The following is a 26,780-nucleotide window of genomic DNA, read 5'->3' on the forward strand; positions in this document are numbered from 1 at the left end:
TGCTTACCCCTCCAAACACTAACCAGTGCTAACTCTCTTATTACCTCTCCAAACACTAACCAGTGCTGACCCTGCTTAACCATCCAAACACTGACCAGTGCTGACCCTGCTTACCCCTCCAAACACTAACCAGTGCTGACCCTGTTTAACCTTCCAAACACTAAGCAGTGCTGACTCTGCTTAACCATCCAAACACTGACCAGTACTGACCCTGTTTAACCCTCCAAACACTGACCAGTGCTAACCCTGCTATCCCTTCCATGCACTGACCAGTGCTGACCCTGCTACCCCTTCCAAGCACTGACCAGTTCTGACCCTGCTTAATCCTGCAAACACTAAGCAGTGCTGAACCTGCTACCCCTCCAAACACTAACCAGTGTTGACCCTGCTTAACTCTCCAAACACTGACCAGACATTTCCCATTACTAGGCTATAATTCTTCCTAATCAAATGTGGTTATGCCTCCCACTTTACTAACATTGTAGTTGGTGAGCCTGTATGGTGGTTTCACACAGTTTTTTTTGGACTGACTTGACCAGGCCATGAGAGGCACCCGAACACCAGCCCAGAGGTGGATCCTAGGTTTTCTTGTTCTATAACAATTTTATCACAAGGGCCAGCATTTTGGCTTGCACTGTGTTTACCTCATTTCTTGGACCAGTCTGCTATGCATGACCTTCCGAAGTATAAAAGTACACGGGTACTATGGCCCTAAGGTTCATGGGAGTATACAAATCCCTATGTCACACTAAGGTATGTATACTGCAGTTATTTATTATTAGGCAGATTCTTCCGATATGATTTTGACCAACATTTAGCAGTATAAGAGATATTTCATGTAGAGTAAAGGACATTTTAGGATTAGAAAAGTTGTGCTTAGCATAAAGTTCTCTTTTATGGGGTTGACATAAATGTGGTATGATAGTACTTGTTTTTCAGACAGTTGCAGACTGTAAAAATGAAAAAAAGTATCCTTAAAAGGAGTAACAATTTATTAAGCAAAGACAAGCCACTACAAGCAGTACACTAAATGGATATAATGCATAAAGGAACAAGGCCTACTTGTAAAATGAAGCACCTAACCCATGCAGAAAAGACATGTGTTCTAATACTGTACAGTACAAGATAAGGGGTCCCAGTACAAAGTGACTGACTACTCTTTGGTACTGTGTGCAATAATAATAACACAGCTTACAAGGACAATGGCCCCGATTCCAAGAGACTTGTTCTCAGTATAACTGTCCATTACACTGAGAGCAGCTGTTTTGGACTCTGGTCCCCATAGAAAGCCTGTTTATAGACAGGCCTTACACTGTAGCAAGTCATTTACACTGAGAACAGCTCTTTCAGAATCTGGCCCAATGTGTTTATACGGAACTGTTTTATATGGGTGATGTATAAATGCAGTGCCTATGTGTATCTGCTGTTATCGAACACTAAATAATTCTGAGCCATGAGCTAACAGTTGTTTACTTTGGGGATGGGTATAACAGTAAAGACCTTTGAGAAACAGGCATCAGGAATCATTATGGTTGATAGGAGCAGGGTTGTTGCTGACTAGTGTGATGCCAAACTCCTCCTGAAATCACATCTCATCACCTACTATTAAAGACGATAACCAGTTGCCTTTATATTGACTGATACGCGTGAATTTGTAGAATGCTGTACATCTTTATATCATCTGGCTTAAGAAATCAATATCTATGAAAAAATGTATTATTTCAAATTTCATTTATAAACTTATGTAATACTATTTTATCAGTCATTCAACAAAATGTAGCCATATAAATATAAAACAATGATACAGTTGCAGAACATAAATTATGCAGAATTAAAAAAAAAACAGTTAAATATTCCATCTGTATTCTTATTGTCTCTGATAACACTGTAGCAGAATGACAGGTGTAAGGTCGTACAGGAGGAAACAGAATTGTTTCTTCAGAATTTTGTAGCATGTACCAGCTTTATAAAAAAAAAACTGAGTTAGTCACAGAAATTTTATTTTTGCATTAATTCAAATCACTGTAATTTCTCCTAAACTGCTTCTCAGTCTGTTCAAACCTCATCTTACAGGACCATGTAAAATAAAAACAAATTTCCACAAGCGAAAGAAATGTATTCTGTTCAGTGTACAAAAACAAGGATCATTGCTGTTGTATTCCACCTTTAACCATTAGGAAGATGGGCACACAATATTTGCTATGGCTTCCTTTGCAGAGTACCTTTAAAAAAAAACACAGATGGGCCCGAATTTCCAAACATTTCACTTGATATTCTTGCTGCTTGGTCCACACCAATGTCTTTGCCATCACAAGATTCATCCTTCAGAAATTTTCTTTGTTAAAGTAAAACTGCACCTTCCGAGGGCCCACATTTGAAAATCTGGTACAACATGTCTCCAGTGTTTGACCTAAGGCTGGTGGTCCACAGAGAAACACTCCCACAACAGATCTGCAAACACATAAATCAGAATGAACAATGGAACTAAGTTTTATTTTGCATCTATACAACTGCTACTATGAGCAAATGCATTTCTGGTACAGGAAAAAAAGCACGACTAAAAAGTTGTCTGTGTAAAAATTTATGAGGGGTACAAGTGCCATGAACAATCTGGAGACTATGTAATCATAAACAGAATGTATAATATAAAACAAATCAATTACTTAACATTCAACACCCAATTATTTCTGACTGCAGTTTAGTAGTTGCCACCCATGCCACTGGTGGTGGAAACATAAAGCAACTGTAGGTTTTATTCCTACCATCTGCATGAATTCAGTGCAGCATGGTTAGGAGGTGACATATTAAAAATATTGCATTCTTTGGATGCAAAGAAGTTGGGAGGAGAGAGAGAGAAATAAAAGGAATGGCCTAACAGGCATTTCGGCAGTTAAATCCCTTCCGTTATATTATCTTAAGCTAAGGATCATAACATATTTGCCTTGATTCATGTGGTTAGTTAAACAGATATACATTTTAATCCCTGCTATCCCTTTTTTTAGGCTTCTCTCAGCAACCTATTGACCCATTCATTCACTATATAGGATGAGAGCTTGCATATTTGCTTCCCAACCAGGATAAGCCTTCTATGGCCTATTTGTTCCTTGACTGAAACAAGAGTGCCATGAACCCATTCATTCCCTTTGGAAGCAAGTACCAGGAAGGCTGTCTTTCCCACGGAGGACCTCTCCCATATACTTAAGTCCCTCCCCATGGTGTCTTCTATGACCACTGCTTCCTAGAGAGATGCATAAATTGTATGCACATATTGCCTATGTCCCTGGCTAATGTGCAGAGCATTTATCACCTAACTCACAATGGTGCATGCCACAGACAGCAGTAAGATGTTCTTGATATGAAGTTAAAGATTTTTTTTCTGTTAAAAAGATGTAAGAGGGCATCTTTTGTAAGCTACCAAACCCAGTGATATAAATTTCTACTATCTCACCTGTTAAATATATTGTTTTTTATAACTGTTAACAAATGGAGATAACAGAATTGCAGTTGGCTACAGAAACATCTGTTCCCTTTTTTTTTTTTTTTTTTTTTTTTTTTTTTTTTTTTTTTTTTTTTGGAACAGTCACTTTCACTTCCACGCTGGATAATTTACAATTCCAGATAAGGACTAGAAGTTAAAAATTAAACTTTACATAACAGATGGACAACTATATTAGCTACAAAGTTCATTGTTAATAGGAGAAGGGCTGAGTGTTTGTGTTTTAAGCAGGCACTCAGGTACTTCTGTAACCTGGACATGCTAAACAATATAAGAACAATTGTAATAATGAAAAAATGTTTCTTACTACTGTCAGTAAGGTAAAATCCCCAGACAAGAATTCCTGTTCTTTGTGCAGAGTGGAATGCTATATTTTCTACATCTTATTGGTAAATTAAAATGAACAAGACTTAAAATAAAAATGAAAAACAGAAATGTTCTGAGAACAGCATAAAGCACAGAAAGTTGGTAGATAATATATAAAATATAATGGAGCTGTGGACTTGACAGAAGGAAAGTACCATGTTACAAGAAGGTGTACAAAATGACAAACAGCTACTGAGATCAGACAAAATGTGACTGACTAATGAAGAAACAACTCGGGAGAGTTTGACAAAAGAAAGTACTGTAAATGGTTTATATGTAAAAGGCTTCATAAAAACAAGGCTGGTTAGAGCACAGGGGTAAGCAAACTGTTTATTTTGAATCAATACTGTAGCATTCTAGCATTTCAATGGGACAGATCTGGAGTTGCTGGACAGAACCACAGTTGTGCAGTGGACCAAGCACATAGAAAAGAAAACTAAATAATCTGAGCAATTAAACACATTACTTAAATACCAAAGGCCTCAGTAGCAGGCAGACATAGGTACTGTCCTTGATGATACTAAAATACTAAAGTAATAAACATTACCTTTTTCAGGGTGTTGGGAATAATGTTTATGCAGAATTGCAGTTTTGAACTTAAGATGATAAATACTATCAAAAGGCATTTAGCTGGCTGATACAGAAAGAGTTTTAAAGCAGAAAGACAAATATTTATAAGAGCCCATAATGTTATTCCCAAAAATTTCTTACTAAGGGGCATTGCTTGTTAAAATAAAAGAGTATGGCTGGCAATTAACTTATTATTCTCAAGGGGAGGTAAGAAGAACGTGGTTACTTTAATTACTCCTCCATTCTTATATTGGATTTTTTGATATAACATAAACTGAATAAGTAGAAAGTACATGTGGTCATTAAAGCTTAACTTACAGAACTTTATAAGGAAAATACAATTAAGATAGGATGAGAAAGTGGTGAGCTCACAATCCATGTATAAACAAGGCGAAGGGATATAACTAATTAGTTTTATTATTGTGTGTGCATGTGCATGTGTGTCTGTGTTAGAAAGCTTTCTGACAGCCTGCTAATAATTAGCTATTGAAACATCAGAACTAAGTAAGAAGGTATGCTCATTGTTAAAAAAGAATAACCGGAAAAAATGTTGTCAAAAAACACCACAAATTTGATAAAGCCCCCTTTTTTATGTAAAAGCAGTAATTACAACTTGGGTGAGAGGGCAGTTACCACTGTGGATATACAGAGATACACTTCAGTTGCTAGACTAGCATGACAAATAGATTGTAAAGAAATATTGCAGGAGCTCTGTCACAAAGCCTTATACCTACAAGTTTACTGAGACTTTTGTCATTGTTTCATAGCCTGCAGTCACTACATCTGACCCCGATCTTGAAGGAGGTCTGTCACAAAGCCCTACACCTGCAAGTTTACTGAGACATTTGTCATTGTTTCATGTAAGCATATTTATCATGAAAAACCTTGCTGCGTATTAACTTTAATCAGTTAAATACATGCCTGCTCTGTGAAATAGTAGGACCCCTTACTAAGTTGGCCACTCTCTCCTTTTGCTTGACCAGTAGACTATATTGCATATACTAGCTATTTAGTCTCAGGAACTCTTTGTTAATTGCTTTATTTTGGCTATAAAGTGATTACTGTCAGTTATAAATTAACCTGAGGGTAGGGGACCCATTACACTCAGCTTCAGTTCACTTCAATTCACTACCCTACATCCAATTCCCACCCAACCCCTCTTGGTCTTCTATTATATTTCCTACATACATATTTCACTTGTGACTTTTTCCAAAGTCCTACCCAAATCATCTTATTACTTTTTACCACACCTACTACTAACTCTCACCACTCTAGCCTACACTACATCCATACATACTAACACACCATTAAGCAATACTTTCCACATAACATATACTTTCACACATACACACACACACACAAATGTCGTCATCTGCTCCACATTATTTAATGACAGCTTAATATTTCGTATATATAAAACACACACCACACAACTTTTCACAAGAAAAATGTAGATCTAATACAGCACTAGCACACTCAATTAAACTCAAACTACTCCTTAGAAAATGGCTACTAATCTCAGGGGACATGCACCCCAACCCAAGTCCATGCAATACCATACTCTCAAACAAACGGACATCAGACCTACTTATTATTAACTTTAACTCTAGAAGCATATCTAACAAACTACATGACTTACATGCATTCATAACTCACTACTCCCCTGATATACTAACCGTTACTGAAACCTGGCTAAAACCCAGCACCCAAAATGAAGAAATTCTCCCCCCAGGATATAATATTCTAAGTCTAGATAGAGGTGGTAGGAAGGGAGGTGGAGTTTCAATTCTATTTAAAAACACACTCAACCTCCAACCTCTGCAAACTCCCCTACCCAAATTCCTGAATGCAGGAAGATTAGGTTCAGTTGTATTTCTAAACAACAAAAACAGAATCAACATTCTCTGTAGTTACATCCCTCCAGGTAACAACTTTCCTATAATCGAGGACATCTTACAATTGACTAGAGATAACCTGCCTTAGGGAACTATCCTATTGGGTGACCTAAATTTAGACTGGCTAGCCTGCAACTCAAACAACCCCTCTAACCATATTAACTTATTTGGGTTCTCACAACTCATCCAAGAACCCACTAGAGTGGACAAGAAATCCCAAAGACAATCACTTCTTGATTGGACATTAGTAAAGTTCCCCAAACAAAATTACCAAGTGGGCTGTCTACCTGATGAGCATGGTGATTACCTCCCTACATTCCCCACATTCCTCCTTTGGAAAAGTGTAAACATACCCAAACCCTTAGTTTATAAGCAAACTAGGGATGAACACAACTAAACCCACAAATTCTTAACAGTATGTTAAAACAGTGTAACTGGTACCCATTACAAACTCTAGCATTAGACCAGGCAGTTGATTTCTTCAACAGTACTTTTACCAGTGTCCTTAATACAGTCGCTCCCATTAGAAAAATTAAAGCTAAAGCAAACTATGCCCCATGGCTAAGTAGGAGCACAAGAGCTTTACTAAAGTCCAGAGATAAAGCCTGGAAGATCTGTAAAAAGAATAACACTAGCCTAGACAAACAAAACTACCAACAACTTAGGAATCAGGCCAAAAAACAAACAGAACTTGATTAACAGAACTACCTCCTAGGTATCCAAGACAAACACTCCAAAAATCCCCAAGAGTTCTGGCAAGCTATCAATTCCCTACTAAAACCCGGCAAAACTACCACTCCAGCTCCCAACACCAACACTAATGATGACATAGCTTCTCAATTTAATCATCACTTCACAGAATCTATTCTGTCATTATCTGCCCAACTATCCAAGAATAACTCTATATATACCCCAACCACAAGTCACGATAATATACCTTCCTTTAATCTCTCACCTATACCAATCTCTATAATTAAAAAACTACTCTTAAAACTGAAACCTACCACTCTCGCAGCTGATGGTATACCTGCTAACGTTCTAAAAATAGCAGCTGAATCCTTAGCTTACCCTGTCTCAGTTCTTATCAACTGCTCCATACAGGAAGCATACATCCCTCAACTATGGAAAGTCTCATATATTATCCCTCTTCACAAAGGCGGCAACTCCTATGACCTATCAAACTACTGTCCCATTGCTATCTTATCTCTCCTAGCTAAGCTACTTGAAAAATATATTCACACTCAAGTTATGCACTTCCTGAACTGACATAATCTCCTCTCCATCACACAGCATGGCTTCCGCCCAAACCATAGCACAACTACTGCACTTCTCTCTTTTACTAATCAGGTTAACCAACTTAGAAGCAACAACAATTTTGTATCAGCTATATTCTTAGATCTCTCCAAAGCATTTGATGTGGTCTCACATACCATACTTTTAGACACTCTGTCCTCCCTGTCCTTTGCCCCCTCTACTATTGCCTGGTTCAAAAACTATCTATCTGATAGGAAACAATCTGTCCAATGGCAAGGTGAGCTATCACTTCTACTGCCAACTACTATAGGAGTACCACAAGGCTCAATATTGGGGCCACTACTATTCTCCAATTTTCACCAACAAACTATACACCTCCACCCAGCATGCCTCACTTATACAGTACGCAGATGATTCAGTGCTAATCTGCTCAGCCCTGTCCCTAACCACTTTACAACAAATTACCCAGGAATCCTTCAGCTCTGTGGAAAGATGGATCACTGATATCCAACTTATCCTAAACCCCAACAAGACCAAATTACTGCTATTTACCCCCCAAAAATCTAAAAGCGCTCCTCTTTCCTTCACTATCACCTCCAGTAATGGCACTGTAATTTCTCCCTCTTCCCAATCCCCATACTAAACTCCTTGGTGTAGAAATAGACAAAAATCTTCACTTTGATGTCCATATTTCTCAAACCATCAAAAAAGTTCATAAAAAAATGGGAACTCTATACAGACACAAAGACTTCCCATCAGATCAAGCACGGGTCACCCTAGTCCAAACCCACCTGTTGTCTACCCTGATGTATGCAGCACCAATCCTAACCCAGGTCAGGAAATTGGACTTAGACAAACTTGAGTCATGTTATAATAAAATTGTAAAATTTGCCAATAACTCTGCTTTTAGAAGCTATCATTGCCTCGCCCTAAAGTAACCACAGTGGCTAGAACTTCCTCAATTACTAGTTCTTGCCTACAACATTCTAAGGAATCCTCACAAAACTCCAGCACTAAACCAACTACTGACCCAATACTCAGCAAATCGTCTTCTCCGTTCTACCAACAAAACTCTCCTCTATATCTCTAACACTAACAACACTGCAGGCAAAGCTCTATTCTCTCATTCCATAGCTAGAAAGTGGAATAACCTCCCCCGTAATGTGTGTTCTGCATCATCTATAACACAGTTCAAAAACTCACTTAAGTCACATCTTATGGATTCCCGGCTCTGTCCATGCATCACATAAATACTTTCCTTCTCTCTTCCACTCCTGCTTACCTTCCTGTCTACTTCTTACTGTCTACATGCTACAGTGTTGACTGCCATCTGGGGCCTAATTTTCTACAATTTAAGCTTACTTGGAACAAATCCTTTGTAAATATGTATTATTTTTTGTGTGATTTTTTTTTTTTGCTTGTCTTATGACCTTTTGCAATTATTGTTTAACTAATGTGGAGGTTTTCTCCCCGTGCCTCCGCTGTAAATGGACCTCGTTCCAGTCGGACTTTCTCGGTCAACAAATGTAAAATAAATAAAAATAAAACATACTTTTATACATACACTTCTGTTTCTTGTTTTTTACTTCCTTATCTCTTTTTAATTTTTAGTCCCATTCCAAACTATCTTTCTCCCTCCCATACTACTTTGCACTATATCCATTTATAATCACATCCTCCCTAATAGTAGCTATCTATTCTACATTGTATCCTTTTCTTTTCCCAAATTAACCCTCATTTTTCTTATTTTGACTGCATCATTATACCCTAGCCTTTAATACCCCTCTACTTCTTACATTCCAGAGACAATACTAGGACAACTAAGACAACCTACCACTCTTCTTTTATAAACTTATACTTCTTTTAGCTCCACCTCCTGCAAGCTCCCTCCAATTTCAACTGCACTCCAATCAGTCTACTATACAACATCCTCATCCCACACCTCACCCATATTACTCTAACCAGACACCCCTTTTTCTACACTACTATGCCACAGTATTTTCACTTGTACTCTACCCCCTATAACTGCTTCACTTCCAACAGCCCTAATTCCCCCTCTACTTCCATTTAAGCTATCTTACTCTACACCAATCATGCTGTTTTATTCACACCTGTCATTTCTCTTCCTTCTCCTTTTGACCCCAACAACTCCTCCAGCAACACTACTGCAAAAGCATACCTCAACAACACCACTCAATCCCTCAACCATAAGCTTCTCCCAAATAACCCCAACACTGATCCCTATACTGATCTTCTGTTCCACCCTAAAGTCCTCAGTACTAACCACTGCAACCTAAAACTAATACAAATACCCAAATTACTTAAAAATCCTAAAACAACTAGACATTCTTTCATGACCTTAAACTTGTGTAGGGACATTCACCCCAACCCAGGTCCCATTCCTACTACATAGATAAAAAAACTAAAACTCATCACTCTTAATATCAGCAGCATGTGCAACAAACTGACACCCTTTCATGCCTGGTTAACACACTCTAACCCTGACATCCTTGCTATTACAGAGACTTAGGTAAAACTGGAAATAAAAGATACTGAAATTCTTCCCCCTGGTTGCAGCATTCTCAGAGTAGACAGAGCACATAAAAAAGGTAGTCGAATAGCCCTAATTTTCCCTAACAGCTTGATAATTTCCTCATACTCAAATACTATACCAAAATTCAGCACAGCCAAAATCCTTATAACATTTCTAAAACTTAACTCATCTAAGAACATCTGCATAGTCTTCTATACATCCCACCTGGGCAAAACATTCCCATTCTAGAAACTATTCCAGCCTGGATATCTAAAACAATACAGAATGAAACCATTGTCCAAGGAGATGTTAACATTGACTGGCAAACACTAACCTCACACCACCCAACTAACAGTATACACCTCTGTGGCTTTACTTAGCTTATAAATACTCCTACCAGATATAGCAAAAATAACATCCAGCACTACACCCTGGACTGGTTACTAGTCTCGAACCCTTCTAACTTTGCATACTCAGGCACAATCCCTGACTCCTTAATTGACCACCACCTACCAGCCTGTACTCACAAGACTATCACTCAACTCACAAAGCAACACAAGTCCAAAACTATATACAGCAAAGACGTATTTAATTTTAATGACTCTCTAAAAGCTATAGATTGTCCATCCTAAAAACCACACCCCCTTAATGATGCAGTTGAACATTTCAACAGCACCTTCCTAAGCATTCTTAACTCCCTAGCCCCTCAGTTAACAAAAAGAATAAAAAATAACCATATTTCATGACCTCTAGAATATTAATAATTGTTACGATAATCATCTATTATATAAATAGTGCTGCATCTTCCTATTATCAGGCTTTCCATATAATTGATGCTTGAACACTATGACTTTATTATGTTTGTTGAGTTTTTATTCTGACAAACTAATGTGTAGTTTTTCAAATTTTGTGCTTAGTTATGACTTTATTATGTTTGTTAAGTTCTCATTCTGACAAACTAATGTGTCCTTGAATGTTATGACCTGATTATATCTGTCTAGTTTTTCATTCTGTTAACCATACATATCTGAAGCTTTCCTCCCCGGGCCTCTGGTGAAAATGGGTACCTAATGAACAAGTTGGACTTTTCTTGTAAACAAATGCCAAATAAATAAATAAATTTTAACACATCATGGCTTGATGAAGCAAAAACTATACAAGAGATTAGAAGCTCTGAAAAGAAGACCATAAATCACTTGAACTGAATAAGATACAACAAAAAGCAGGCTAGAATATTAAAAATATGGAAGAACACCTTAATTGTGGTCAATAGCCAAAAAAATACTTTAGGCTACGGAGAAAGATCACCAAGAATCTAAATCAAATTGCAATTCTAGGAAATAAAAATAAAATGAAACTAGAGAACACAATAAAGGAAAGTTTATACTAATGCATGCTTCAAAGGCTGTAAATTATTTATATTACTTTTTGTAGGGGTAAACTGGGTTCTAATACAAGGCAGATTCATTTGATCAGAACATTAAAGCTGTAAAAGGAAGAAAGCAGGTTTAATTTGATAAGAACATTACAACTGCTAAAACCAAAGGTAATAAAGTTCTGTCAGATAATAGTACAAGGAAGTTCTGCTTTGTTTCAAAAAGGCTAATATCTAAGACAGTAACAGAGGAGACAGTGTAAGATAAGAATTCTTTAGGGTGTATTCAAAATGAGCTGTTACATAACTACTGAAAGTATTTAATTAGATAAAAGGAGCAGAAGAAATTGGCACCAATTTCACAGAAACACTAAAAATATTCCATTATAATAACAGAAGGTATGAGTAGCTGGACAACGTGAAGTGGAAATACCATAAAATTCTCACTAGGACATTGAATAACAAGTTGTTTGGGTGGGGTGCAGCCCTGATAAGATCAAAACTGTGGACATAAATGCAGAAATTTTCAACTGTTTTAATTAAATTATTTATTTTAATTATTTTATGAGGTTTAGTCATTTCAGGTAGGGATAGAATTAAGATGTTTGACATTAAAATAAATGTTAAACATTTGACATACTTAACACTGAAGCTACACAATGATCTTGTGTGCAAATAGATAAAAATCACTAATGTTCTTACTTCTTTGCATTTCTACCCATATTTTACTACTTATCCTTTTTTTATTTTTTTTCTAAACACTCATTTTTGTTACTCTTTTGTTACTCTCTACTCTTATAGGTTCATAGGTAGGTACTAGGCTATCTGCCCGAAGGCATTTATAAGCCTAGCCAGAATGTGTTGGCTTTCGCCACCCCCTTAGATTAGTTCCCTGTGCCTCTGTCCAACAGAGCCACTGAAGTGATCCCCGAGGTAAACTTTCTGTTTCCCATCCACTCGTCAAGGATTTATTTGAAGAGGGTTAGCGAGTAGCTCTGCCTAATGTATATTGGAATCTTGTTCCAAAGCGTGGGAAGGCTCTGGGACAGGAATATATCCCTCCAGCACGTCCTATTTATCGTTGTGGTGAGGTTTATATCCCTAGAGCGTGTGGCTTGAGGGGATAAGGTTTTCTTTAGGTGGAGCATGTCCATCAATTCTGGGTTGGACATGACCTTGTATGTCAGGCAGAGATCACCTCTGAGTAGGCAGTATGCAACTGAGTACAGCTGGAGTTTATTCAGTCGAGCTGCTTAGTGCATCTGTTTGAGGCCAGTGATCCTCTTGGTGAGGTACTTCTGTGGTCTTTCCAGCTGTTGCAGGTGCCTTGTAAGGTACATCCCAAATGGGGCATTGTACTCTATGATAGGTCTGATGAGTGATGCGTAGAGGGGCACAATTACCTCTTTTGATCTGGATGCAAACCCTTTTGTGATTAAGTGGGCCACATAGAAGGATTTTCTAACCGCTTTGGCAATGTGATTATCAAAGGAGAGATTACTATCTACTTGGGTCCCCATATCCCTTATTACATTTTTCGTATTTAGGGGACTACCACCTATGTGGTAGTTTGAGGGATTCTGTGATTCTTTAGTTCCTGCTACAGAAATTAATCTCTGCACCCAATATCTTTAAACTGATAACTGTTTAACTTCATGAATACTTTTTCAGTATTATTAATTATACTCTGTTTTAAACTTACACTATGTATTTTCATTATTTGCATTTTCAATACATATTACTACTATTTATGTTTTAACCTGGCTCCCCCCTGAAAATAGATATTACCTAGTGGTGCCAGCATGGTCAACAAAATTTGAATTAAACACATAAGTAAATAAATTAGGTTAAGACAATGGTCCTCAGGCAAGGATGTCTATTGACCGTATTTTTGTTTATAATACTAGGATCCACCCCACCCATTAGAGAAAATTGTAGCCATTCAGGAGTCAACGGATTACTTATCATGTCTTCAGTAGCCATTTGTTTATTTCACCTTATTAACTGGTTGGTCTGAAAACTATTTTTAGCCACAACTCAGGCACAGAGGCATGTACTGCATGAATCTCTGGTACAGCTGTCATGTATCATACTTAAACATGTACAGTATATGCAAACATAATAGATATGTATGGCATGCAGTTATAAAAAAACTCCTATAAAACGTACACAAGAGGTTTTACAAGAAATTGTACTAGATAAAAATGCTGTGTGTTATAAATAGGTCATGGGTCTTTTGACGTAATGATACTCTGCTATGTAAACCATTTAATAGCAGGTTCCACATAACATCTACATAAAAATAGGTCTGGGTGGTGTTCAGAGAATAAAGCATGTTGTATTCCAGTCTATACAGGACACTGGCAGCAAAAGTGCACAAAGCAGTCTGTATTAGTAAGATTGAATGAAGATGTCTAAGGACTGGACATATGTAGGTCAGAAATAGAGCAATAATGGGTGGTAGCAAAGTTAGATCAATGTTTTTTTTTTTTTTTTTTTTTTTTAGATTGGATGGTATGCTTATGCAAGTAAATTGAATTATGTACTTTGTCATTCACACACACAAACACGTAGAGACAATGCTATATCTTTAGGCAGCTAGACGAAGCATTTTTCTGTATTGCACTCATCCTGACAGCATATCTTTCCTCCACAAATAAGATAATTTTACACATTTTAATTTCATAAATGAATACATGTACTGATCCTGCCACAACCTGGGAAAAACAAGGTTGCTACAGCAGGGAGCTTTGCACATAAATATACTAAATATAACAAAGTAACAGTAAAACTTAAGCAAGTAAGGAATAGTAACAAAATGAAACAAAGTAACATTGGAAACTGCATCTTTGTAGAAGGTCTGCAGTTTCATAGAGGGAGATATAGACAACTATAAATGGATGAATAGCATAGCTCTCAACCTCTTAGCACAAAAAATCTGGACAAAGCCCCAAAAATAGGGACGAATTTTAAATATTGTTTTTATAAACTTAAAAAGTTGCTAGAATAATAGGTCTTCTGTTACCATGCACTGAATGAAGGATATGAAGTCTGAAAGTCGAATGCCTGTCATTATTTAATGAACTAAGTCCTCATTGATCTGCCACAAAAATCCAGAAAACCACAAATTTTATGAAAACCAGGCCAAAAATATGATGCAAAAATCTGGACATTTTGTGAAAATCTGGACTGTAGAGAGATATGATGAAGAGGAGAGTGGTGCATTACAAAGATGGCATGCTGACTTGGTAAGATGTCTGCTTCACAGTAATAGGATCAGATAAGACAAGACTCCTTTATTGATATTGCACAAATACAATGACATTTGTAGCAATCCTGTGGTGCATTCACATATAATGAACATGAATAAATAAAAGAATACAAAACAATACAATAAAAAAACCTAAGTTATTACACTTGGGTATATTGCACATAAAAAGAATAAAATAAGGTGCAAAATAATGTAAACATATACCTTATAGCACAAAATGACTATTGTCTATGTTGGTCAAAATCACTCAGTGAGAATATTTAGCATTATTTAGTTCCTGTATGGCTCTGGGATAGAAACTGCTCTTTAGTCTGTCTGATAAGGAATGGACCTGAACTGTCTGCCAGAAGACAGCAGTTTAAATAGGTGACCAGGGTGGGAAGGGTCTTTCAAGGTGTTGGCTGCCCTGCTGAAGTAGTGAGAGATGAAGAGTTCCTCCAAAGAGGGCAGTGTGCAGCCAGTCATTTTCTGGGGAGCATTATTGATCCTTTGAAGGGCTTTCCTATCTGCTGCTGAGCTGTTGGCGTACCACATGGAAATGCAGTATGTCAGCACACTTTCAATAAAACAGTGGTAAAAAGACACCAGTAGCTTCTCCTGCAGGTTGTTTTTCATAGGTTCATAGGTAGGTACTAGGCTATCGGCCCTAGGGCCCATACAAGCCTAGCCAAAAAATGTACCCTGGCTTTCGCCACCCAAGAAAATTATTTTCCTGTGCCCTTGTCGGTCAGAGCCACAGAAGAGATCCCCGGGGTGAATTTCCCATTTCCCATCCAATCATCAAGATTTTTCTTGAAGAGTGCTAATGAGGAGCTCTGTTTGACACAGATAGGTAGTCTGTTCCAGAGTATGGGAAGTCTCTGGGACAGGAATCTATCCCTCCAGCATGTTCTGTTTATTGTGGTGACAAGGTTTAGGTCCCTAGAGCATGTAGCTTGGAGGGATTGGGATTTCTTTAAGTGGAGCATGTCCAACAGCTCTGGGTTTGACATAGCTTTGTATGTTAGGCAGAGATCGCCCCTGAGTAGGTGATATGCGATGGAGTAAAGCTGTAGTTTTTTGAGACGGTCTGCATAGGGCATCTGTTTGAGGCCAGTAATCCTCTTTGTGAGGTATTTCTGTGGTCTTTCCAGTTGTTGTAGATGTCTTGTGAGGTACATACCAAAAGGGGTGTTGTACTCTGTAATGTGTCTAATGAGTGATGAGTAGAGGGGAACAATGACCTCTTTTTTTCTAGATGAGAATCCTTTTGTGATGAGATAAGCCATGTAGAAGGATTTCCTGACCACTGTGGCGATGTGATTATCAAAGGAGAGACTACTGTCCACCTGTGTCCCAAGGTCTCTTATCACATTTTCAGCATTAAGTAGACTACCAGCTATGTGGTAGTTCATGGGTACAGAGTTTTTACCAAAGGGGATGACAATACACTTTTTGGCATTGAGCTTCAGGCCATGGCTTTGACACCAGGTATCAGTCTCAGTGAGGCCCTTTTGTAGTTTGTCCACATCGTTAGGAGTTTCGATTATGACTCCTAGTTTGCAGTCATCTGCAAACTTTGTTAGCCAAAGACCTTCTTTGTTGGCCTGCACTTCAGAGAAGTAGATACCAAACAGGAGAGGACCCAGGACTGAACCCTGTGGTACTCCACTTGTCACTGGTCTGATGTCGGATTTGGAATCCGCTACTTTCACAGTGTGGGTTCTGTCAGTGAGCCAGTTGGCAACCCATCTTGTGACATAGGGATTTATACCTAGTTTAGTGAGCTTATCTATAATGCCAGAGTGGGGGATGGTGTCAAAAGCCTTGGCAAGATCTAGATAAGCTGTGTGAACCATTTTACCCTCATCTATGGCTTTGGTGACTGCTTCAAAGAAGTCAATCAGGTTTAGGAGACATGATCTGCCTTTTACAAATCCAAACTGGGTAGGGTCCAGAGTTTGGAGATTACCAATGTTTTTGTTTATGAGTTCCACAATGATACGTTCCATGGCCTTGCAGACCAGGCTCATCAGGCTAATGGGGCGGTAGTTCCCGGGGTCTGTCGTGGCTCCCCCTTTGTGGAGTGGGATAACTGTCATGGTTCGCCATTCAGTGGCTACAAAGCCTGAGGTGAGGCTATGATTGAACATGGTACTTATGTAGGGTGCCAGTTCATTCTGTAGTTCATGTAGAACGCAGCCTGGGATATTGTCAGGTCCCATGGATGCTGTGTTCTTGGCTTTGGAGAGTGTGTTTTTTACCTGTGCAGCCGTGATTATAGGAGCTTTGCATTCTTCCGGTATAGAGATGGGCCCTCTAGGGGGTGAGAGGGGGGTAAAGTTAGCACTGAACCTATCTGCTAGGATGTTGGCAATATCAGTTGGTTCTGTATATTTAGTGCCATTGTGCTGTAACTCAGAGCAGATCTGAGTGTTCCCATTTAGATTCTTGACATAGCTATAGAATGCTTTGTGGTTGTCTTTAGAGTCAGTGGCAATTTTGTTTTCGTAACTAGCTTTGGAGGATTTTATGAGGATCTCAGCTTCTTACTGAGGTTGACCAGGGAGTTCCTCCAGTCATGGGATTTTACTCTTTTTTGCAACAGTTTCTTTCTTCTGTTGTAGAGTTTGTTTATGGCAGGGGACCACCAGATTGGCTTCCTTTTTTTGGAGGATAACATCTTGGTTCTATTAGGGATAGCATGATCCATGCAGTCGTGTAAGTGCTTATAAAGTGCATTTGTGTAGGATTCGGCAGTCATACTTCTATTGTCTGTCTGCATGGGTGTCATGAAGTTTGCCACTTCTGTCTTAAGAAGTGTGAAGTTGGCTTTGGAGAAGTTTTTTACAATGGTTTCCCTTATTGGGGCTGGGGGTGGGATGTGGATGTCTAGGCTGATTAGCTTGTGGTTGGATCTGACCAACGAGGAATTGACCTCTGGTGTGGAACACCGGTTTCCCATGTTGGTAATGACCAGGTCTAGGATATTGTTGCCCCTGGTGGGGGTGTGAATAAGTTGATCCAAGGCATTGGAATTTATGAATTCTAGAAAACGCTGAGGATCCTCAGGAACTGGAGGCTCTGCTGTGCCTTCATGACTGCCTCTGTGGTATTTATGGATCAAGAGAGGTCTTCTGCAACATGTATACCCAGAAACTTGGACAGAAATGCTTTCCACATGGTCTCCATTGATGTATATTGGATTGTGATCTGTGTTGTGCCTCCAAACGTCTGTTGAGTTCTTTTGTTTTGGCAGAGTTCAGGGCAAGGTTTCTCAGTACACCATGCTGCTAGTGTTTGAACTTCATCTCGACATACTGTCTTGTCTCTGCCTGAAATAAGTCCAATCACTGTTGTGTCTTCCACATGTTTAGTGACGGTATTAGTAGAATGGGAAAGGACACAGTCATAGGTTTAGAGAGTATACAGGAGGGGGCTCAGCACACAGCCCTGTGGGACACCAGCGTTTAGCCTGAGAGCAGAGGAGAGGTTTGGGCCTAGCCTCTCCATCTGAGGATGGTGAGTCAAAAAGTCTTTAATCCAAAGGCAGGCATGTTGTGAAAGTCCTAGATCAGTGAGCTTAGTGACCAGTCTATCTGGCATGACTGTACTAAAAGCTGAACTAAAGTCTACAAAGAACATCCTCGTATAGCTCTCCTGCTGTTCAAGATGGCAAAGTGCAGTGTGTAAGGCAGTGGAGATGGCATCTTCCATAGACCTATTTGCTCTGTAAGCATACTGGTGTGTATCAGAAATGACTGGGAGTCTGTCCTTGATGTATCTCAGGACTAGTTGTTCGAAACACTTCATAACGATTGGACTAAGTGCCACTGGACAGTAGTCATTGAGACTGCTAATGACAGGTTTCTTTGGCAGTGGAATGATTGTAATATTTTATTTATTTTTACTTTACTTTTGTTGACTGGAATAGTCCAACTGGATGTATGTCCATTTTCAGTGGAGGCCCAGGAGAAAAGCTCCAAGGGTAAGCAGATCCAGCATTGCATAATACCAGCATTACATATTACAAACAGACTATTTACAGAGATTACATAAGTAAGCAAGATAAACAAGTTCCACAGGTTAGAGTTAATCCCGAGCGTAAATCAGGATTAAATTAAATTACACAGTAAACTGGTTAACAGATTTTTACACATTCTAGAGAGAGTTAGCCAGGCTTGATACATTGACATAGCCAGTTAAGTGACAAATCTTGTTTGAGTCTAGTTTTAAATTGACCTAAGGTGGAAAGTAAGGTAATATCAGCTTGAAGAGAGTTCCAGGATCTACTTACAGAGTTTGCAAAGAGAGAGTCACTGGCTGTGTTATTAATTTTGCTAGTCTGAATTAGTAGTTTGTTAGAGGATCGAAGTGGTCTAGGATTGTTATGGGGGGGGTGATAATATTTTTAAGTGCAGGAGTATTGTCCGGATTATAGAGGATTTTATAGGCCATAATCAATTGGTTATACTGGATTAGGCTGGGTAGTTTAAGCCACCCAAGCTGATTTAGATTGATGCAATGATGTGTTCTAAAAGGCAGCCCAGTGGCAAACCTGGCAATGTGGTTGTAGCAAATTGAGAGTTTGTTAAGGACAGTCTTGTTTAAATTCGAGAGTAGAGGGGATGCATACAGAAGGGTTGAAAGAAGGTGAGAGCGAGCTATGGCAATTTTAGCTGGAGGGTTAGACTTTAGACAAGATGGAATAGTAGACTTGGGCAGAGATAGGTTGAAGATCTTTCTAAAGACTCCACAGAGCTGGTCCGTGCATTCTTTCAGCACCCATCCTGTCACTCCAACAAGGCCAGCAGCCTTTCTTGGATTAACTGCTTAGAGCACACACCTTACATCATGCTCTTGTGCTGTGGAAATGTGGCTGTAGGAGGTTGATATAGATGACGTAAGACTGCTGTGGTCTGTTGGCTGTGACCTAGGTGTGACCGTCTCTGCTGTTTCCACCTCAAAAGAGGGGAAGAAATAATTAAGTTCCTCTGCCATAAAAGCATCTGCATCAACAGCCATATGGTTACTGATTTTATTGATGTGCTGAATACCTTGCCATAGTCATAGTGGGTCTTTATTGGTGAAGTAATCTCTATATTCCTTTTATAGGCCACTTTAACCTCTCTGATGGCTTTCTTTAGATTGGCTCTAGCCATGCTATAAAGGGGTCTATTGCCAGACCTGAATGCTGTATTGTGGTGCTTGAGAAGACATCTGACCTCCTTTGCCATGGATCTCATTGGGGTACACATGAATGTGCTTGCCGACAGTGACATTGTCAGCACAGGTTTTTATGTATCAGTGCACCATTGATGTGTACTCTTCCAGATTCTGATCCTCGAAAATGTCCTAGTTAGTTCTTTCAAAGCAATCCTGTAGCTGCGAGAGTGCATCTTCTGGCCATATTTTAACAGTCGTTGTGGTACTCTGGTCTTTTCTCCTAACAGGAGTGTATGCTGGAGTCAAGAGTATGGATAATTTGTCTGACTGGCCTAAATGAGGCAGCTGTTTTGCCCTATAGCCATCCTTAATATGTGGGTAGGCCTTATCCAGTATATTTTTTCTCCCTAGTTTCACATTTAATGTGTTGATGAAATTTGAGGAGACCTGGCTTTAAGTCAGTGTGATTGAAATCACCAGCTATGATATGAACAGCCTTAGGATGGATGTATTGTTGCAAATTAATGATGTCAAACAAGTGACCTAGAGCTGTGCAAGCATTAGCATCTGATGTAATGTAAACAGCTGTAACTATGACAGCAGTGAACTCCTGAGGTAAATAAAAGGGCCTGCATTTGATTGTCATATATCCAAATCAGGAGATGGGTAACTGTCTATGATCTTTATGCTCGTACACCAGCTGTTATGCACATAGATGCAAAGCCTCCCACCTCTGCACTTGCCAGAGTATTTGTTCTTGTCCCACCGAAATGCTGTGAGGCCTGCCAGCTCAATGGCTGCATCTGATATACATGGGTGTCGCCACGTCTCTGTAAATAATAAAATGCAACAGTCTCTTATAAGTTTGTTCTCAGAAATCTGTAGCTGTAATTCATCCATTTTGTTTTTGATAGATGTGGCATTAGCAAAAAAAATATGTTGAGAAGAGGTGGTTTATGAGGATGTTTCCTTAGCTAGTAGGCCGGACCGACAGCCCTGCTTTTACTTACTGTCTCTCTTCCACTTTCGCCTCTTGCCTAGGCCGACAACAATCCATGGAGAACCCGGTGTTCAGGTCAGGGGTTCAGTTTTGTTAAAATTTGTTAACTGGGATACTCCATCTGAGAAGTCACATTATCTGTGGAGTGACAGGGTAGATAAGCTCACTCATATGGTATTACAATTAGAGATATGTGAAAGGATCAATGGTCCTCTATGGGAGTTAATGATAACGGAACAATGAGTCGTGACCAGAAGATGAAGGTTAGTCTTTAGTAAAGTATAGTCATTACAGCAGCTCCATTAATGTATCTTCATGAAACAAATATATATTGCCTCCCAGAAGCATGCTGGTTGTTTGGCTATACTAACCTGTAGAAAGACCTAACAATTTGGCATGTACTGACAATGTTTCTTTAAATCATTTGGGTTCCATACTGAAATAATCACCTTAATGTGTGAAGAATCTTGTTCAGGCTTGTGATATTATGATCCAGTTTATTGTATTTAAAAGATAGAATTACAATAGCATAAATGTGGTACCTTGTGACACAGGTTAAAATAAGCAATAAAAATGTTAATATTTATCGTGTCAAAAAAGGAAAACAAAAGATGACTTCAGTCTACTAAAACAGTAAAAACTATGAGAAATTGTGACCATTTTGAGTGTCAGCACTGAAATCATTCCACTATATGTGTGTTTTTGTCTGCGCATGTATCTGCCCAGTTTCATAGAAAGATGTAGTTATACACCCAGAGAACTTGTCTTGAGCTGAGTATACTGCCCCTGAGACAAGCTGAAGTGAACAGAACTGATGGTTGGATTATCTTTTTATAGTGATACAAGGCAATTCCTTTATTAACACAGTGCCATTGGGGAAAGCCCTGTAGAGGATCTTTGTGTTGCTTTCTAAAGGGAGAAGTCAGACCAGTTCATAGGTCTCAACCTGTTAAGAGGCCAATGTGGAGTATAGATCGTAGCAATGTGTAACAAACAGTCAAAATGTGAAACACCCTATTTTCGCCTTATGCAAAAAAAGTGCCATTTCCATGGGGGCCTGGTTGAAGTGGGCTTTCTGCCAAAATCATTAAGTTGAAGTTTGTATTAGCCAAAAGGTTGAGATCCCTCATCAAAACCTCTAAAGCTAGCTATGAAGGCAGAATGGCAGCAAACACTAAAAACAACCACAAAGCCTTCTACAGTTATAGCAAGAATCTCCACAGCAATACCCAGATTTGCTCTGAGTAACTGCATAATGGTACCTCCTATACTGAGCCAACAGATATTGCCAACATACTGGCTGACAGATTCAGTGCCATCTTTACCCATCTAACCCCCCCAAAAGACCAGTCACAATACCAGAAGAATGCCAGGCACCAAGCATTATTGCAGCACAGCAGCACAGGTTAAAGCTGCATTGTCCACTTCCATGGGACCCGACAATATCCCTGGCTGTGTTCTACATGAACTACAAAGTGAACTGGCACCACACCTGTGTGCCCTGTTCAATCACAGCCTTACCTTGGGCTTTGTTCCTACAGAATGGTGCACTGCTACAGTCATCCCTCTCCATAAGGGGGACCGAGTACAGACCCTGGGAATTATTGCCCCATTAGCCTGACGAGTCTGATATGTAAGGCTATAGCGCATATCATCGTGGACATAATTAACAAGGATATAGGGAATCTCCAAACTCTGGATCATGCAATTTGGTTTTGTGAAAGGTAGATCATGCCTGCTTAACCTGGTTGACTTCTTTGAGTCAGTCACCAGAGCTGTGGATGAGGGAAAGGCAGTTCATAAAGCCTACCTTAATCTGGCCAAGGCCTTGATACCATTCTCCACTCAGGAATTATTGATAGACTCGCCAAACTAGGTATCAACCCCTATATCACTAGATGGGTTGCAAATTGGCTCACAGATAGAACCCACACTGTGAAAGTAGCAGAATCCAAGTCAGACTGTTGACCAGTCATGAGTGGAGTCCCACAAGGATCGGTCCTGGGTCCTCTCTTGTTTGGCATCTACTTCTCAGAAGTCCAGGCCAACATGGGGGGACTCTGGTTGACCAAGTTCATCGATGATTGCAAGCTGGGAGCCATTATTAACTCCCCAAGTGATGTAGACATCCTACTGAAAGGCCTCATTGAGACCAACGACTGATGTCGAAGCCATGGCCTTAAGCTTAATGCCAAAAAAATGCATCGTCATTCCCTTTGGGAAAAACTTAGTTCCCACTAATTACCACATTGATGGTAGCCCACTGAAGGCATTATAAGAGATATGGGGACACAGGCTGACAGCAACATCTCCTTTGACCACCACATTGTCACTGTGGTCAGAAAGTCCTTCTATGTGGCACATCTCATTACCAAGGGTTTTGCATCCAGGAAGAAAGAGGTCATCATCTCTCTCTACTCTTCCCTCATTAGGCCAATCATCGAGTATAATGCCTCATTTGGCATGTACCTCACTAAACACCTGCAACAGCTGGAAAGGCCACAAAAGTACCCCACAAAGAGGATCATGGGCCATAAACACATGCCCTACATGGACAGACTCAAAAAACTCCAGCTTTTCTCTGTCTCATATCGTCTATTAAGAGACGAACTTTGCTTGACTTACAAAGCCATGTCTGACCCAGCCCTGTTAGAAATGTTACACCTAAAGAAATCCCAATCCCTCTGCACCACACACTCCAGGGACCTCAACCTCATTAATCAACACAACATGCTGGAGGGACAGGTTCATAACCCAGACACTGCCCATGTTCTGGAAGAGACTTCCCATACATGTCAAGTAGAGCACCTCACTGGCCCTTTTCAAGAGAAATCTTGATGAGTGGATGGGAAATAGAAAGTTCACCCTGGGCATCACTCCAGTGGCTCTACTTGATAGAGGCACCGGGAACTAATGGTGGCATGATGCCAGGGCACTTCTATGGGCTAGGCTTGTAAAGGCTCCAGGGCCGTTAGCCTAGTACACACCTATGACCCTAAGAGTAAATACTGTACATTTGTAAAATTCAATAAAAACCCACGCTTGTGATTTAAATCCAAAATTTTTATTTTGTAATCTGCAAAAACACCATAAATAAAATATGAAACAGCACTTCTATACAGAATCAAACTAAAATCAGCTGCTCATTAATATCACTTCCTACAACCAAAGAATCAAGCACAGAGTGGTCAGGTGGAACCGAAAACACTGAGAACACAATCCACCTGTTTACCTTCAATGAGCCTGGATTGAATAGTCCGTTAGTTGTTTGTCAAATAGTTTTATTCAAAAAAAATTTTTTAAACCAAGATAAAAACCAGCTGTACACAACTTGAAGCACAGTAACGAGTTCAGTAGGAAGAAACCATTCAACCTGATTCAGTGTAATGAATTTAGTAGGATGAAACCATTCAACCTGATTCAGTGTAATGAATTTAGTAGGATGAAACCATTCAACCTGATTCAGTGTAATGAATTTAGTAGGATGAAACCATTCAACCTGATTCAGTCCGTGAATGGTATAAGTCAACAGTTAAATGGACTGCAGTAAGCTCCAAATAGCAGGTCCCAATAACCAATAACAGCAATTGCAGCTTGAAACTTTACCAACTGCACATCTCAATTGATCAGACAACCCTCAGGTATCCATTGTACATAAAAAATAGCAGCAAAATGTAGAGAAATCGAACAATTCCAAGAAAACAGATCTCCATAATCTCAGATCTCGTTCGTGAACGTATTAACAGCAAAATAATGCAGCACCAAACAATTACAAGGAAACAATTTCCAATGGTAAGCACTTTCCTCCCCTTAAACGTGGACTTTTTTAACGTATTAACAGCAAAATAATGCAGCACCAAACAATTCCAAGGAAACAATTTCCAATGGTAAGCACTTTCCTCCCCTTAAACGTGGACTTTTTTAAACCTAAATGTCTCACCATTAGGGCTGTTTTAAATAACAATCCCATAGTTTCCTTAATTGTTAACTTAATCAGTTGAGCAATTAATACAACAATTAGTTGTAAATTCTTAAACAGACGTTATACTAACTGTGTACAATACGCAGATGATTCGACAATAATCTGCTCTGCTAAATCTCAATCCCAACTACAGACTCTAACTCAGACAATGTTCAATAAAACAGAAAATTGGTTTCTATAACGCTACCTGCTGTTGAACCCCCCCAAAAAACCAAACTCCTCCTCTTTACTCCTACCCGTAAATCACTCCCAATGAACTTTTCAGTCTTATCCAATAATGGTACACTCATATCTCCCAATCCAGCAACTAAACTTCTAGGGGTAACCATTGATAACAACCTGAACTTTGAAGCCCATATCAACAATACCATAAAGTTCAACTATACCAATCCAAGTGCCTGTACTCGGGCAGAACGTGCAGATCGTTAAACAATGTGAAAATCACGACTTCAACAACGCAAGGCAAACTGTTTTGTTCAAAAACACTGTTTTAATGTATAAAACCAAATTACATCCAAATGGTTAAGCGCTTTCATCTGTCGCAGACAGATTTCATCAGAACCAAGCTATCAGTCTCAATCTCTGACGTTTATAGTCAGATTTTGGCGCCTTTTTTAAAAAACTTTTTTTAAAAACTTTTAGAATAATATTTGTAAGAAGACTAATTTATTTGAAAAGTTTCTAGAACAGATTTTCTTCAACCTACATTTTCTCCACAATAATGCATGAAACTGCTCTAGTCTGGCCTTCTTGAAAAGCCCATAATACATGCTCAAGGTTGACTGCAGGTTTTGCATCGGTTCACACTCCGTAAATAATAAGTTTGAAACTCTCTACTTGGCTATCACTGAGACTGCAATATAGCTACTGACTGCACTGTAATTCACTTACAAAGTTAATAGAACATATTTTTATTAGCCTACATTTGCTACACAATAGGCATGACACCAGAATGACATTACTGATCATTATTCATCTTAAAAAAAAAAGTTGCATCTAATGCAAATTTAAAACCACAGTTCTCTATAGTTTTGCATCAACTTACATTCGCTGAGCAGTAATCAGTATAAACTTCTGTAAGAACACTTCCGTACTACTACTATAAGCAGACAATTCACACACACCCACACACAGTCAAACGACCAGTCAGACTTTCCCAGTAATCAGATGGCACTAGATAAAATAAATAAATAAATCCTATCTACAGAAACCATTGCTAAATTGCATCCTCTAAAAGAGGAATACTTTTACTCAGTAGAAAATGGCTAAATTACATTATTCAAGTTCAACTGTTAAAAAAACAAATGTGGACCAGCTTTTCCAACCCCTCCCCATCCTATGCACCAGCTTTTCCTACCCCATCCCATCCTGTGCACTAACTTTTCCAACTCCTCCACATCTTCTGCTTTACAAGTTGTTAATGATTGTGTTCAGTTATGCAAATTACCAATCGGGAGACCACCTACCCAGTCAGACTTTCCCAGTAATCTAATATCAATAAATAAGTAAAATAATGAAATAGAATAGTAAATAAATAAATAAATGCTAACTGACTTTACCCTGCTCCTATATTGGCAGTAGGAGTCATAAAATATACAAATCCAGCCCCTTATCTCTGCCTAAATAAGTGAAGAAAGCAACCATAGCTCTCAACCTTCCATCTGTGAAATGTGGAGCAAATAAACAACATGCAGTAATTACTAACAGCTTAACAACAGCTTCAACTACGAAATTCACAGGATGGTTAAAATGTGCTACTTTATAGTTATGAGATGATACTTGGATGAATCGATATGATTCAGGATTATTTATCATGGATATTTAAAAAAAAAATCTCACACAGCACACAATTTTTGAACTTTCCTTTGTTGTTCCTGCACATCATATGCATAT

General features: G+C 39.0%; 1 protein-coding gene across 1 annotated transcript in view; it reads right to left on the reverse strand.

The window, feature by feature from the left end:
• Positions 1-526: 526 nt before the first annotated feature.
• Positions 527-26,780, reverse strand: part of LOC122790046 (NADPH oxidase 1-like) — a 351,263-nt gene continuing 325,009 nt past the window's right edge. The window contains exon 13 of the mRNA XM_044057612.1: positions 527-2,451. Within this exon, the coding sequence (XP_043913547.1) occupies positions 2,325-2,451 (127 nt within the window). The 3' untranslated portion in view covers positions 527-2,324. The remainder of the gene's footprint in view (positions 2,452-26,780) is intronic.

Source organism: Protopterus annectens, chromosome 15.part0 (assembly GCF_019279795.1).
Source record: "Protopterus annectens isolate FY-2018-M chromosome 15.part0, PAN1.0, whole genome shotgun sequence".
In the NCBI taxonomy this organism is placed as follows: domain Eukaryota; kingdom Metazoa; phylum Chordata; order Ceratodontiformes; family Protopteridae; genus Protopterus; species Protopterus annectens.